The following is a 15,084-nucleotide window of genomic DNA, read 5'->3' as shown; positions in this document are numbered from 1 at the left end:
AGACCTTTTGGAGAAAAGGCAGCTTAGCAGGCGCTGCAGGACACTCACCTGATCAGCCAGTAGCTGGGCCAGTTCAGGCTCACTGTCCCGCAGCGCACTGAGCTTCTTGATCAGTATGTGTCTGCAGCACAGAAAACACCAGAAGTTAACCCCGCGCCAGGCCTCTATGTTCTCAGGACTTCTCTGCGGGGTCAGGGTCACCCGGACCACCCAGCGTAGAGAGACAAGGCACATGCCAAGTTCAGATGCTACACAGAGAAAACCAGGATGATTAAGAGGTAAGTACCAGAGTTAACACGCACCCTACCGAGGAAGGGGCGCCTTGGGCTCAGGTGTGATTCCGGGGCCCGGATCGAGTCCCGCATCGGGCTCCCATGGGGAGCCTGCTTGTGTCCCTAGTGAGTAAATAAAATCTTTAAATAAGTTATAATCACGGAAGAACAGCTGGAAGAGCTCTCCCGGTGTCGGAGCAGATTTTAAAGCTCCAGTAATTGGGCCACTGGCCCTAAAAACTGAAAAGCCGACACCACAGGAGCAACAGAGGACACGGAGGAAACGTTTCTTAACTTCACAGGACTTTTGAAGCAAGATACAAAGAGGTCGAGGGGAGAGCGGGAGAACTCTGCGCCGTCTGCCTACCCCACAGGAGAAACACCACGGATATGCCGTCCGACCTTGTTTGTAGGAAACTTATGTCGAAATCACGACGTTTTAAGGGGAATGGCCGTAATGGAGAAGTTGGGCCAACCGCGGGCTTTGGAGAGGTGCGTGTCAGCTGCCACACAGGACAGCAGGAGTCTGTCAACCTGGGCAGGGACGTTGCTCTGGGACATGCAACTCCCTCCCTCACACACATACACTCCTCGGCAGGCCGCCGGAGTCTGCTCGCACACGCGCGCATGCCAGCTCTGGGAGGACAGACCTGACGTGGGCCACACAGTTTATGTCCCAGAGAATTCCGAGCCAGAAGAACACAGAACCAATTTTACAAGCAACTAAAATTTAGAAATAGTCTTTGGCAACAAGAACGAGCACACCACGCCGCTACCTCACAGAACAAGCCCCCACCCCCACAGGCCACCTGAGCGGTGCTGGCCCAAGTCCAGTCTCATCCACTGCCTTCACATCTAGTCATTTGGCTCATGGGACGGAAAGGAACCTTGTCCCAGTCAGCGGTCTTTTTTTTTTTTTTAATTTTTATTTATTTATGATAGTCACACACACAGAGAGAGAGAGAGAGGCAGAGACATAGGCAGAGGGAGAAGCAGGCTCCATGCACCGGGAGCCTGACGTGGGACTCAATCCCGGGTCTCCAGGATCGTGCCCTGGGCCAAAGGCAGGCACTAAACCGCTGCGCCACCCAGGGATCCCCCAGTCAGTGGTCTAAACAAAAGTTATGCTTATGAACCAACATGAGAAAAATATTTCCTGGGGCAAAAAAAAAGCATAGAACAATGTAAGACCAAGGTCCAGAAGAAAACCCACAAAATGGACTGTGGTAACTGTGGTAGGGGACAAGTCTAGGGATTTGTTTTTGCTATTTTCTAACGTTTTGGGTAACCTGACATAGTTTGATTTAAAAATTATGGTAAAGGCACCTGGGTGGTGCAGTGGGTTAAGCATCTGACACTTGGTTTTGGCTCAGGTTACGGTCTCGAGGTCCTGGGATTGGGCCCCATATCACGTTCCAAGCTCAGTGCAGGGTCTTGCTTAAGATGCTAAAATAAATCCTAAAAAGATCACTACTATATACAAAATCTCTCTCAACCAACAGTCTTCACATACAACAGCAAGTTAGAAAATGACATTTCAAAATATCCAATATATAAAGTACATCAAACAATAAATGTACAAGAACTCTACAGCCACGAAAAGATTATATAAGACCTAAACAAATGGACAGATCTGGCATGTTCATGGATGAAAGAATTGACATAAAAATGCCAACGCATCCGGCTCAGGGGTTTAGCACCTGCATGACCCCGGATTCCAGGGATCGAGTCCCACATCGGGCTCCCCGCATGGAGCCTGCTTCTCTCTCTGTGTCTTTGCCTACCTCTTTCTCGTGAATAAATAAAATCTTAAAGCCAATTCATTCAAAATGGCCTCTGCTCAGCAGAAAGTCTGCTGCTCACTCTCACTGTACCAAACCTTCAAAAAAAAAAAAAAAAAAGTGACAGGATGCCCAGGTGACTCAGTGGTTGAGGGTCTGCCTTTGGCTCAGGGCATGATCCCAGGGTTCTGGGATCGAGTCCTGCTTCGGGCTCCCCGCAGGGAGCCTGCTTCTCGCTCTACCTATGTCTCTGTGTCTCATGAATAAATTATTCAAAAATGATAGCGCCATCTTCAGCTTAGGGCGTGATCCTGGAGACCTGGGATGGAGTCCCACATATCGGGTTCCCTGCATGGAGCCTGCTTGTCCCTCTGCCTATGTCTCTCATGAATAAATGGATAAAATATTTAAAAAAAGAAAAAACAAAATTGACATGGGAACCAGTATAATCTCCATCAAAAGCCCAACAGCGTGCATGCACAGGTGTGTGGTGGGAACCCGTCAGTCGACCTTGTGCCAGTGCAGACCCACAAGGAGGGAAGACCCCTTGAAGGGAACTACAGGGTAACTCACTGAACACAGCCTTGTGGGGAAGACAGAGCTCCACGTGCAGGGCCACCTGCTCGGGGACGGAGACATCATGGCGGATCAGCAAGGACGGGACAAGAGCGACTGCTCCCCTACCCCACACCCATTAGGGACAGACTAAAACCAGCCGGAAAAGCCAGACTTTTTAAAGCTTTTAGAAAGAAATGTTAGAATACTTCACAAATGTGGTGATGAAGACTTCCACAGGGGCACCTGGGGGGCCCTGGGTGAAGCGTCTGCCTGTGTGCAGGTCATGGGGGGGGGGGGCTGCTCAGTGGGGAGTCTGCTCTCCCCTCCCTCGGCCCCTCCCCTCTGCTTGTGCTCACTCTCAAGTAAAAATCTTTAAAAATATTCCTTGCACAGACCTTAAAAAAAGCACACGTCTCCCCCCGCAGAGGGCACCTGGGCAAGTGAACCTCAAGGAAACACCTGCGGGAACCAGATGGGACAAGTGTTCTGAGCAGCCGATCCCAGCAGCCCCCGAACGGGAATAACTCACAAATCTGCCACGACAGACTAAACAATGGCGCTGAGGCAGACTCCTGCCTGCTACCCTGCCATGGGCCTGACGCGGCCACCGTCGGCGGGGGGTGAACAAGCACTTCAAAAGCACACGAGGGGACTCGTTACAGAAAAATTCAAACAGGCCACACGGAGCTTTCCCTGGGCAGACGGTCAGACCAGAGCACGGCGAGGACTGTCTACAGGGAGGGCTAAGGGGCCATGGAGGAGAGGGACAGGCTCCACCGAGTCCCCGGGGCATCCCGCAGCCAGTCAGGGGTGTCCTAGGACCTCACGTGCAGGGAGCGTCACAACTGAACGTAGTCTGATCGCCTGAGTGTCGTCTTTATGTTCACCCAACGGCACACAAGCCCTCACACCTTTTTGTGTGTCACAGACACAGGCAGCGCACATAACCGTCCAGCACAACCAGGCAAATGAGATGCACGCGCGCCCCTGCCCTGGGCCTGAGGGGCCAACCGCCCACCTGGGGTTGATCTCCAGTGTGGGCTGCAGGAGCTGGGCCCGCTCCTCCTGCGTCTTGGCCAGCTGCTGCATGCGCAGGAAGTGCCGCGCGGCCCCCATCTCCAGCACGGTGATCATGGCGGGGTGTGTGTCCAGGCGAAGAGTCACCTACAAGCAAGGCCAGGGAGCAGGTGAGGGAGGAGCGGAAGGCGGGGGCCCCGGGCTACAGAGAATGCAGGTCTGCAGGGACGCCCCTCCCATGCGGCACCGAGAACGGGGCCCAACAGCTGCCACACGTGCTCCTGCAACCACCCGGACAGGCCCCTCCTCTATCCCTGCAGCCAGTGGCATCTAACACCTCAGTTGCCACCCCGGTCCATCTTGCCCAGTCACCTATGGGAGTCCACAAGCCCGCCCATCCCAGGGGCCTGAGCCTCCTTCCTGCAGGCGGTGCTGTCACCGCCCCCCCCCCCCATGGCTCCCACCTGCCCGTATGCCAGCTGGGACACCTCCTCCTGCCAAGTGGTCACAACCCTGCTGCCTGCATGCGCACACGGAGGAGCGGCAGCAACGTGCCGGTCCCCACTTTAGGGGGGCTTCACCTGCCGCTGGGAGAAAGCCCATTGAGGCTGGCCACTCAGCCGGTGGCTGCGCGGCCATGGGGGCCATGGTGGCGGGTGGTGGCCCATCTCCAGGCCTCACCTTCACGTTGGTGACACGCGACCCCAGCACATTTCTCATCCAAGCCATCAGGTCTTCTGTCTCCTGCTCTGACAGGCGGTCACCAGCTACGGGACAGCGGTAGGCAGTGAGCTCTGCGCTGCTAATGACCCCACGGGACCCACGGGGGCCTGAAACGCTAACGGCCCAGCACTGGGTAAGGAGGCTCCCTCCAACCCTGCCGGCCCCCAGCACAGACAGAGGCTTCCCCAAAACGCTCATCACCTAAAAGTAAGCAGATAAAATTGCCCCCTGGAAAAGGACATCTTTGGGGGCACCCAGCTGGCGGAGCCAGTAGAACTTGCAACTCGTGCTCTCAGGGTCATGACCTCAAGGCCGGCGTTGGGTGTGGAGCCCACTTCGGGTGGCCTGAGACCCATGTGATTTAGTGAAGCCTTTAAAAAGATGATCTCTAATACCGTCAGGAAGCCGGAGGGAGCACTGGAGAGGCCCCAGGATCAAGATGGAAGATGTTCCCAACTGCTGATTTTGTGCAGGTTGGGATCCCAGACACGAACGGGCAAGAGAGACCCCAGATAAAGCCACCACGCAGGGCAGTAGAGGCCCTGCAGCCAACAGCCCCCCCAGGCCCGCCGCGGCCTCCCCGCGCCCCCGGGCCCAGACAGAAGGGAGGCTGACCTGGGGATCCATCCTCCAACTTCTCCTCCTTGTAGTGATCGACAACAATGTCCGTCTCCACAGAGATCAGCTTCTTCTTGTCAAACTCACGGAGGTGGAGCAGGGTCAGCTCATCAAACTGCTCATAGCAGAAGAGAACCTGCGAGGGCCCCAGAATGTTGGCATCGGGCCTGGAGATGTCGACCCATGACGGGGGAGAGGGGCGCTGAGGTGCGGGCTGCGTCCCACGTCCGCAAAGGCCACGGCAGAGACCCCCACAGGTAAAAGGCTTCACCAGACGGTCCCGGGGGCCCTGGTATGTCACAGCAGGAGGAACAGTGACCCTACAGAAACCCTGTGTCACCTCCCAGACACAAGCTGCCGGCAGCTCGGCTGGGGCTCTGGGCACCTGCACGTTCCCTCCCGCTGCCTGGCTCTCCCGTGTCCCAGGCCCTCTCAGCCACTGTCCACTAAGCAGAGAGCCTCCTTCAGGGCTTCAGACACCGATTGTCCCGCCCTGGCCCCAGCCCGTGGCTCACCCACCTCCGTGTTTTTCTGCTTCATGGCCTCGTAGTAGGGCGAATGCTCGGCCAGGTGCCGGCTGGGGGCGCATAGGTAGTAGATGGTGCGGGTGCCGGCCTGCATGCGGCTGGCGTAGTCGGGGAGGCTGGTCAGCTGCCCGGCGGGCAGCGCCGAGGATTCGTACCGCAGCAGCCTCGCGATGTCCTCCTGCAGGCGAAGGCCAGCTCACCCTCGTTCCGCATCCTCGCTCTCAAAGGCCCCCAACCGCCCTCACAGACCGATGGTTATGGGAGGCCTGGGCCACAGGGAGGGGGAGGAAGGGGTCTGGCCGGCCTCACCCCTGGCTTCCAGGCCCAGGGATGGTGCTCAGGCTCCGGCGGGGGAACCCTGCGGGTATCCGGCAGGTCACGTATCAGAAGTTCGGGGACCGTATCAGAAGTTCGGGGACCGTGGAGAGAACTTTCACCGCAGGTGGTCCAAGGCCCTGCGGAGAGGACTTTCTGGTCCTGTCCTAGGAGTGGGCATGGTCTGTGGCAGGGACTTCCCCAGACCCAGCGTCCTCTGTGCATTCCTAGTCACTGACCCTGCCTCTCGGGCACGAGGACGTGGTGTGGAGGTCACATCCCCACAACAGCGACTAGCCCTGGTCGGTGGGGTACAAATGACACTGAAGGGGGGTCCTGTCGGCTGAAGCCAACCTGCCTGCTGGTGTCCTAGCCTCTCACTGTGGGAGCTGCCTGCCAAGGACCAACAAGCAACAAGCTGGGGCCTGGGTGGCTGATGCCACCAGCCCAGGTGTGACTTGAGACAAACTGCACCTCGTCCCCACACCACGGACTTCTCCTCAGCCAGCACATGTGCAGGGAGAGGGGGACGCAGAAAAGACCAGAGCCTGTCCAGAGATGTCCTGATGAAACGGCATGATGGGGACACATCGCCACCTTGCTGCTGTCGGCTAGAAACACGGAACTGACAGCACGTGGAAACTGAGACAGGCCTGCACACCAGGAGTCTGGGACCAGCCAGCAGCAAGGAAGGCCCCGGGCCAGGGCCCTCGGTCTGAACCCCCTGGGGAGCCCCAGACACTCGTTGACGTCCTTCGTCACTACTCTTCTGGTGCAGAAAATGAAGTCCCAATCCCAGGTTACTGGGCACAGGTGTCTTTCTAGGGGGATGAGAATGTTCTGGAACAGGACGGTCATACTAGTACAACTTGTGAATCCCTATGAAGGACCACTGAGCTGTTCACTTTAAAAGAGTGAACTTTATGGTATGTGAATTACATGACAATTTAAAACTGGCCAAAAAATGTTTGAGATGATCCTATCATTTTAAAGTAATTGAACTGAACTCCCGCCCCGGGAACAGCACACAGAATTTTCATCCATCACACGGTGAACACGTCCTGACTGCACACAAGTGCACCTGCCCTGCCCTCCCCAAGAGCGAGGCACGTTGCCCTGTCCCCCGCCTTCCATCATCTCCAGAGCGCCCTGAATGCCAGAGGGAGGAGACCTGCGCACCTACTGCCTTCTACACCAGGCCAGGAAGAGCTCGGCGCTGCAGGCCATGGTCAGGACGCTCTGGGAAGCGGCACCAGGCCTGCTGCGTCTGAGAAGCCTGGAGCAGATGCTGTGTTTCCTGACCCCTGCGCAGTGTCCAGCTGTGCCAGTCACGTCCTGGGAAGCCCAGGTTTCTGGCCCCTACGAGATTCCTCCACAGCCCGTAGCAGCCCAAAAGCCCTAAAACCCAGACCCTCCAGACCCACCTTGACCTCCTGCTCAGCAGTGGTCACAATGCCCTCCCTCATGAACAAGCCGTAATCTTCAAAAAACTTGGCATATTTTTTGGCGTCTTTTTTACTCTGGTCAATGAAGAATTTTATTAGCCTCTGCTGTAGAAGGTCCCGGAGTTTCCTACAGAAGAGAAATGCATTTATCACAAGCAACTTCTGTGAAATACGAAAGGTCAGAAGAGTATGAAAAACATTAATTCCCACTAATTAAAAAAAGCGAAAATGACATGCCATTTTAATGAGACGGGCTTGGAACGGAGGCCGTGCCTCCACGGGCAGCAGGGGGATAGGGGCAGTTCCAAGGCAGATCACACTCGGGGACACAGGCCCCGGCTTTCGACAGGGACACACAGAGCAGGGATGTTACAACAGCCCCCACGCTGAATGAGGAAAATCAGGTTGCAGGAGCGGAAAAAGCTACCTGGCCATCAACCACCACGTTGGGTAACGGCCCTTGCGGACAGAAGTCTCGACACGGCTAAGCCGAGGGGTGCGTGCGGCGGGTGCCCAGACTGCCCCTCCACCTGGCTGCACTGCGGGCTCTGTGGGGATCAGCAGTCAACACCAGCGTGCGCTATAGCTAGGGCTGACCCCGTGTTCGCAATGGGCACAGTTTTGCAAAACTTGGACTTTTGGGGGATCAAGGTGTTTATTGCATAAAAGTGTGAGCAGCTTCATTATTGGAATTAAGTGTATTCTTAATTTCTTCCTAATATCTTACCTTTCTCTTAAGCAAAATTCCCATGTGTTTCTATAATAGTGCAGGGCAGGTCTCCTGTTCACCTAAGCACCCCGCCCTGCTCCTATCCCAAATGCCTCAGTCCCTCAGCCAGAGAGGCTACGGGGGACACTGAGCCCCAGGAGGGTGACCACGCAGCCTGGTTTGGAGGGAGGGTCAGAGCCAAGGACCCCTAAGGGGAGTGTCCAGCCTACTGCGTGGCGTCAGAGTCCAGGAGGTGCCGGGGGCATCGGCACAAGGGGAGGGCAGTGGCCACGGTGAATGGATTCCACGGCGGGGACTACCAAAGCTCAGCAGGGTAAGGATGAGGCGCATGGCACACTGTCAAAGGGAGCACGCACAGAGGGGGCAACCAGGACGCCCTGGGGGTGCTGAGTGGTAACCAGACCTCGGAGAACACAGAAACAGATACTGACGTAGATGCACACACATCAGCAGACACCCCTCCTACATCCTCACTCCTAACAGGGTCTGGGAGAAGGGCCACAAAAAGGCCACAGCGTCCTCGGGGCCCAGACCTCGGCTTCCCAGCATCGCGCTCCAGTCTGAGGAGGCAGAGCACGTTCAAGGAGTGAGTGGTGCCAGGGTCAGGACAGGTCGGAGGCAAAACAAGGGAGCCTGGAGGGTCGTACACCCAAAGCGAGGCTGCTCAGGACAAGGCGGGAGCGCGCCAAAGGGCACAGGGGCCCGTCTGGGGGGGCCTCTCCTGCTGGCTCAACTGGAGGCCGTGGGGGCATCAGGTACATAACGACAGTAACAGATTAGAATCCATGAATAAAATGGGAAATGTTTGGTATTAATAGATGAACCCATACTACAACGAACACACTGGAAGTGTAATGAAACGGGACGCCCGGGGGGCTCGGCTGGTGAAGCCTCTGCCGTCGGCTCAGGTCATGACCTCAGGGTCCTGGGATCGAGCCCCGTGTCAAGCTCCCTGGTCAGCAAGGAGCCTGCTTCTCCCTACGCCTCTGCTGCTCTCCCTGCTTGTGCGCGCGCGCTCTCAAATAAAATCCGAAGTTTGATGAAGCAACATGCTGTTCACACAGCTGCACCCCCCCGGCTCCCCGCCGTGTGACGCATTAATTACAAGGGGAAAGACTGACTCGATACAGAGAGGACTGGAAGATGCCCCCTTAGTCAAGCGTCTGGCGAACATCCTGGGAACGGGCCAAGTCACAGGTCAGGCCCCACGTGCCAGGCGGCAGTCACGGGGCTGCTCCTGCACGGCGGCACGGGCCAAGCTCGGGCATGCTCACTGGCTGGCACCACCTGTCTGCACCTGCTTGTGCAATCACGACGCGGGGATCTAGTGACGCCCCTTCCAACGACCACACGGGCTGTGTGGGACAGGCTGCGCTCAGCCCTCGGTGGGCGCCGGGACTTGGCAATTGGGCAGGGGCTGAGCAATGCAGCCACTTCAGCCCATAGGGATTCCCAAGTGACCTTTCCAAAGGAGGGCCACCTTCACGCCACCAGTGACCTCAGGACCAAGGTCAGATCCCTCCGGGGGTCATCGTCCTTTGCCTCCTCCACCTCTGTGCCAGCACGCCCGAGTCTCCCCGCACACGGCCTCCCAGGTAGGGTCCTGCCGCAGCCTCACCCCCCTCTCCACCCCTTCAGGCTCCCCAGGCCCTCGCCTCCTGCAGGCGCCGCTGGTCCCTTCTCCACGGCTCACCTGATCAGTGCGCTCTCCTGCAGGAGCTCCCGGCTGAGGTTCAGGGGGATGTCCTCGCTGTCCACCACGCCTGAGTGAGACAGGGCCGTCAGGACCCTCGCAGCACCCGTGGCTCTTCCCAGCCTCACTGCACACGCCCCCACCTCCCCCACCGGGCCTCTTCTTCCTCCCTGCCCAACACCAAGTTAGACCATGCGTGGGTGACAGCAAACTGGTGAGAACACAGTGGGGAGGTCCCGTGGGGCAACACCACCTGGCACTCCAGGTGCTGCTGATGCCCCAGAGCTCGTGCACACAGCCCAGGTCACAGCAACGTGATCAGAAGAAACGCTGTCGAGGCCAAGGAACTGTGACAAGGGACAGCTGCTGATTCCAGCCTCAGTCTGACACTCTGAAACCACTCCCTGGATTTTATGTTCAGAATCACGAATATATGGTGGACACCCCCGCACTTTGTAAGCTAAGGTGATATGGAGGCTTAGGTGCTGAATACTTTTTTTTTTTTTTTTTTTTTAATTCATGAGAGACACAGAGAGAAAGAGCGAGAAACAGAGAGAAAGAGAGGCAGAGGGAGAAGCAGGCCCCATGCAGGGAGCCTGACGTGGGACTAGATCCTGGGTCTCCAGGACCACGCCCCGAGCTGAAGGCAGCACTAAACCGCTGAGCCACCCAGGCTGCCCAGCGCTGAATACTTTTTAAAGCTATAATCTCACTTAACTTGAAGACAATTCATACATAAACCTGAAACTCACATAAAACAGTTAAACACTTAAAAAGAATTCAATTTAAGAAAGTCCTGTCGTCTGGCCCTGCACCCAGACGAGGCGGCTAGAGGTAGGAAGCTCCCTGGGTGGCACTGAGCAGCTTCATGCGGGGCTCTGAGCCCGGCCAGCTTGCCCAGCAAGCAGCTGCAGCCGCTCACCCCGACCCCGCACCCACGGCAGACGAGCGAGCACCTTCTCCTGGAGTCAGCACCCCTGGCCTCACACGGAGCCACGCAGTCCCAGGGCTGAGGGCTTCGGCCCACAGGGCAGAGCACAGACATCAGTGCTGTACCTCGAATGAAGCGCAGCCACTTGGGCAGGATGTCGGTGGCCTTGGTCTGGATGAGGACCTTGCGGCTGTACAGCGCGATGCTGGAGCCCAACTCCCGGCTCACATCAAACATGGATGGTTTCTGGGGGCAAGGAGAGAGCAGCGTCAGGGAGCTCTGAGGACCACCCCTTCCCACGGAGCCTGTGCCAGAGGAAGAGAGAAGCTCTAAGCCCAGGGAGGAGCCCTACACGCTCTCGGCAGGGGGAGCAGGGTGTGGGCTTTCCCTGGGCTGCTGAAGCCCCCCCAACCCATTCCCCCTGCAGGACATTAACAGCTTGCACGTCCCTGTGAACAGAGCCAAACCCACTAGGGGCCAAAGGCCACCAAGTAAAAATAGCCCACAGGCCAAATCCAGCCCATCACCTGGCTGGTGCAGCCGCTGAACGGCTTATTCACTTTTATTTTTATTTATCTCTTTTAAAAAATTATTTATAGGAGAGGAGAAAAAGAGAGGGAGATGGAGACAGAGAATCTCAAGCAGATTCTCTGTTGAGTGCAAAACCTGACATGGAGCTCGATCCCACCACCCTGAGCCAAGAGTCGGACGCTTAATCAACTGAGCCTCTGGGGCGTCCCACGGCTTGTCAACTTTTAAATAGTTGAGAAAGAAAACAAAGGACTATTTCATGATATGTAAAAAATACGTGAAATCCAAACTGTAGGGTCTAATGAAGTCTCCTAGCACACAGCCAGGCTCATCTGCAGTTTATGGACTTCCACGCTACAGCAGCAGGGCTCCAGGATGTGCGTGGCCCGAGAAGCCCAAACTAGTCACAACTGCCCCCAAACCCTGCTCTAAACCTGTGGCCCCCATGCACATCACACTGGAATCTGCTGAAATGAAGACTGATTCAGGGGCTCTTGGGGATGCTGGGATTCTGCAATCCTTTTTTTTTTTTTTTTTTAAGATTTATTTATTTATTTATGTGAGAGAGAGAGAGAGAGAGAAAGAGAGAGAGAGAGAAGGAAGGAGAAGCAGGCTCCATGCCAGGAGCCCGACGTGGGACTCGATCCCGGGACTCCAGGATCGTGCCCTGGGCCAAAGGGAGGCGCCAAACCGCTGAGTCACCCAGGGATCCCCGGATTCTGCAATCCTAACACGTGCCAGGACACGCCGGCACTGCTGGTCTGCAGAACTCAGTAGTGAGGGCTTCACGGCGCTTTCCAAAACAGGCCATGAGGCACTGTGAGGGCGGCAGTCAAAAGAAGCCAGGAACCTCTTCCAAACCCAGAGCAGGTTTCTCTGTCACAGAATTTGTCAGTGTTCGCCACACTCCTACGAGCCGGGGGTCTCAGGGGCCGAGCACAAGTACGGAGCACCCACCAACTCATCGGAGCCCCGTGGAGCTCATAGCTCAGTGGTGTGTCCGCATGCAAAGGCCACCCTCATGCCACTCTGAGGGTCTCCACAGGGGTCCACACAGCCTGGGGCCACACGGCCAGACATATCTGTTCTACTCCAAGACGGCACATGAAGCCCTCCACCAACTTTAAAACCCTGTGCTCACCTACCCACTGGCATGGACTTTGCTTTGACTCTAAGGCTACTGAATTAATTTTTGTGATGTCTGTGCTCACCTGTCACCGTTCAGGGCAACGCTGAACGTTCATTTCCCAATGCTGGGAAACGCTGCGGCCATGGGGCAAGGCTCCCGCCCCAGGGAGCCCCCACCCTGCACCCAGGGAGCCCCCGCCCTGCACCTGCCAAGCCTCACCATTTCTGGCACATAGAAGATGCTACGGATGTTGAGAGGTGCATCCGTCCTGTAGTGCAGGGTGTAGCGGGGCTTGTCGTGGGCCTGAGCCACATAGCGGTAGAACTCCTCGTGCTGCCACTCGCCCACATCCTTGGGGTCCATCATCCAGACAGCCTAGAAGCGGAAACATGTGGGGACACAGTGAGACACGTCCTCCCAACAACTGTGCAGAGCCGGGCTGCTGGAGCCTGTGGCCCCAGGATGACCCAAGGACCGGCCCTGTGAGACAGACCAGGGTGGTGGGCCCAGGTGCAAGTCCTTGTCTCCATCTCCAGCCCCACCCACTCCAACGTGGGAAGGAGGGTGTCCCACAAAGACACAAGAGGCTCTAGAACAAGGGTCCCCTCCACAGTGCAGAACGCCAGGGAACATGAGCACAGAGGATCTGCACCTGCCTGTACAACATCACAAATACATCAACAAGTGAACAGATGAAGAAACACGGTCTAGCCGTGGGATGTGACTCAGCTGTAAAAAGGAACAGAGGGCTGACACTGGCTCCAACATGGATGACCCCAGAACCACTATGGTGAGAAGCTAGACACAGGCCAATGTTTGATTCCACTGACGTGAAGGGTCAAGGGCTATGGGAGGAGATGGGGAGTGACTGCTAATGCAGTCCCCCTTTTGGGGGAGAGAATGTTCTAGAACATACTGTGGGGATGGTGGCCTGACCCCGTGAACACACCGAGGACCACTGAACTGCACATGGTGCACATGGACGGGATGGCCCATGCCAGGGCTGTGACCACGCCACCCAGCCCCATCTCTGGCCACCACCTGGTCCCCACACCCATCTGAGGGTCTCACCTGCAAGGTGTTGATGCGCCTTCCGTTAAGGTACAAGGGGAAGCTGACGAAGTTACTGTACTTTGTCACTACATCTTGAAAAGACAAAAAAAAAAAAAAAAAAAAAACCCACACCAACAATGAATACAAGAAGCTTCAAGATACAAAAGTAGCTGCAGGGCTGATAGAGCACGCTGGGACGACCCCATGCCAGCTGTTTCACGTGTGGGAAGCCAGGCCACGGCAGAGACACTGTCCTACCTACAGAGTGACCACAACCCCCACGAGAACCAGTTCTCTCGAGGCCCAGGTCACCAAGAGGCCCCCTTCTTGGGGGCACAAATATGGTTTCATGGGTTAATGGTGAACCCTGGAAGCACTCAGCATTCAGTCAGACACCATGAGAAGAGCACCATGTGGAAGCCCCCGCTCTGGTTTTGGGGAAGCGGGGTTCAGGCCAGGTAGGAGGCACCTCATGGGGGGGGGCGGTGGAGGTACAACAGCAGGAGCACCGCGTGCAGGGACGAGGGCGGAAGGCAGAACAATGCCTGACCGGGCCAGTAGGCCCAGGCGACCAAGCTGAGAAGCGCCCTAAGCCCCGGCACTGACACCCCCAGCGGCCTCGGCTCCCCCTCACCTCGAACCCGGGCCTCGCTGGCAAACTCCCTGCTGTCTGACTTGAGGTGGATGATGATTTTGGTCCCAGTTCTCACTCCTGAGGCTTCAGCAATTTCAAACACCCCAGAGCTAGGAGGTAGGAAAGGGAGAGTGACACACAGCGAAGCCGATGGCTCCCACACCGCCCGTCTGGTCACTCCTCCTGGGACTGTGGCAGGCGGGGCCCAAACCAACACCAAAGACAAGCCTGAGTGCTACCATTTCTGAGCCCTGCTGAGCCCCCAGCCGCTGTGTCTTCATCAGGGAGCACGGCCACCGCATAGCGGGTGGGGTCTCCCTATCACGGGCTCTCGGGTCACCCGAGGTGGCCTCAATGCCATGAGACACTGGGCAGGGGAGCAGATGTGTGGAGGACGCCTCTAACCCGAGCTAGCCCCCTCTTCCCTGTTTCTGGACCTCTGGTGGAGGCCCGGCAGGGACACTGTTTCCAAAGTACCAGAGGGGGATGTGCCCCCAGAAGGTGCCTCGTCAAACCCTGGCTCATTTCCTGTGAACACCCCCTTCTCTGCATTAAACAGAAAGCGCAGTTCTGACCGAGGGAGCCAGGCTGGGATCCGTCCAGCAGGGCCGCTCGTGTGCACCCCCGGACCTCCACGTAAGAGGGGAGACTCCATCAGGAAAGGATTTGGAGATGAAGGTTTGGGACCCACTGTTAAGTACGTGCTTCCATTTGGCCAAGGTACCATTCTCCTCAAATACAGGCTCGAGAGCCTCCCGAATGCCTCCTAACGAGCCTGTGAGACATGACCCCCACGCAGGCTGCGGAACAAGCACCTTTAAGAGGCAACTGTCGGGGCAGCGCAGCCAGACCCATGAGCCAAACCCAGGAAGTCCCAGATGGGAAGGAATCAGCACTGAACTCCCACAGAACAGTCCAGTGAGGCTGCCGCCTGGTGACCGCCCACCCTAAGGTCAGCCATTCACAAAGAAGCCCCGCCTGGCACAGGCCACACTCCAGAGCACACACCGCAGGGACAGACGGCATGGGCCACCTGGAGGCTCCCCACAGCGTGAGGTTCAGGCTCCACAGAAAATCCCAGGAGGGCCTTCGGGACACTCGAACTTTCCAAGCAAAGAGGAACACTT

At 56.9% G+C, this 15,084-nt stretch overlaps 1 protein-coding gene across 1 annotated transcript in view; it reads right to left on the bottom strand.

Annotated features, from left to right (window-relative positions):
* Positions 1 to 15,084, bottom strand: part of TRAP1 (TNF receptor associated protein 1) — a 52,959-nt gene that overhangs the window by 462 nt on the left and 37,413 nt on the right. The window contains exons 7-17 of the mRNA XM_041747744.1: positions 13,958 to 14,067; positions 13,342 to 13,415; positions 12,490 to 12,645; positions 10,736 to 10,856; positions 9,680 to 9,749; positions 7,236 to 7,383; positions 5,489 to 5,674; positions 4,967 to 5,105; positions 4,310 to 4,395; positions 3,630 to 3,775; positions 49 to 121 (exon numbers count right to left, since the gene is read on the bottom strand). Coding sequence (XP_041603678.1) covers positions 49 to 121; positions 3,630 to 3,775; positions 4,310 to 4,395; positions 4,967 to 5,105; positions 5,489 to 5,674; positions 7,236 to 7,383; positions 9,680 to 9,749; positions 10,736 to 10,856; positions 12,490 to 12,645; positions 13,342 to 13,415; positions 13,958 to 14,067 — 1,309 coding nt within the window. The remainder of the gene's footprint in view (positions 1 to 48; positions 122 to 3,629; positions 3,776 to 4,309; positions 4,396 to 4,966; positions 5,106 to 5,488; positions 5,675 to 7,235; positions 7,384 to 9,679; positions 9,750 to 10,735; positions 10,857 to 12,489; positions 12,646 to 13,341; positions 13,416 to 13,957; positions 14,068 to 15,084) is intronic.

The sequence above is a fragment of the Vulpes lagopus genome, chromosome 3, assembly GCF_018345385.1.
Source record: "Vulpes lagopus strain Blue_001 chromosome 3, ASM1834538v1, whole genome shotgun sequence".
NCBI classification, from domain to species: domain Eukaryota; kingdom Metazoa; phylum Chordata; class Mammalia; order Carnivora; family Canidae; genus Vulpes; species Vulpes lagopus.
Note: the sequence above shows the minus strand (reverse complement) of the source record. Positions and strands in the feature narration are given on the sequence as shown.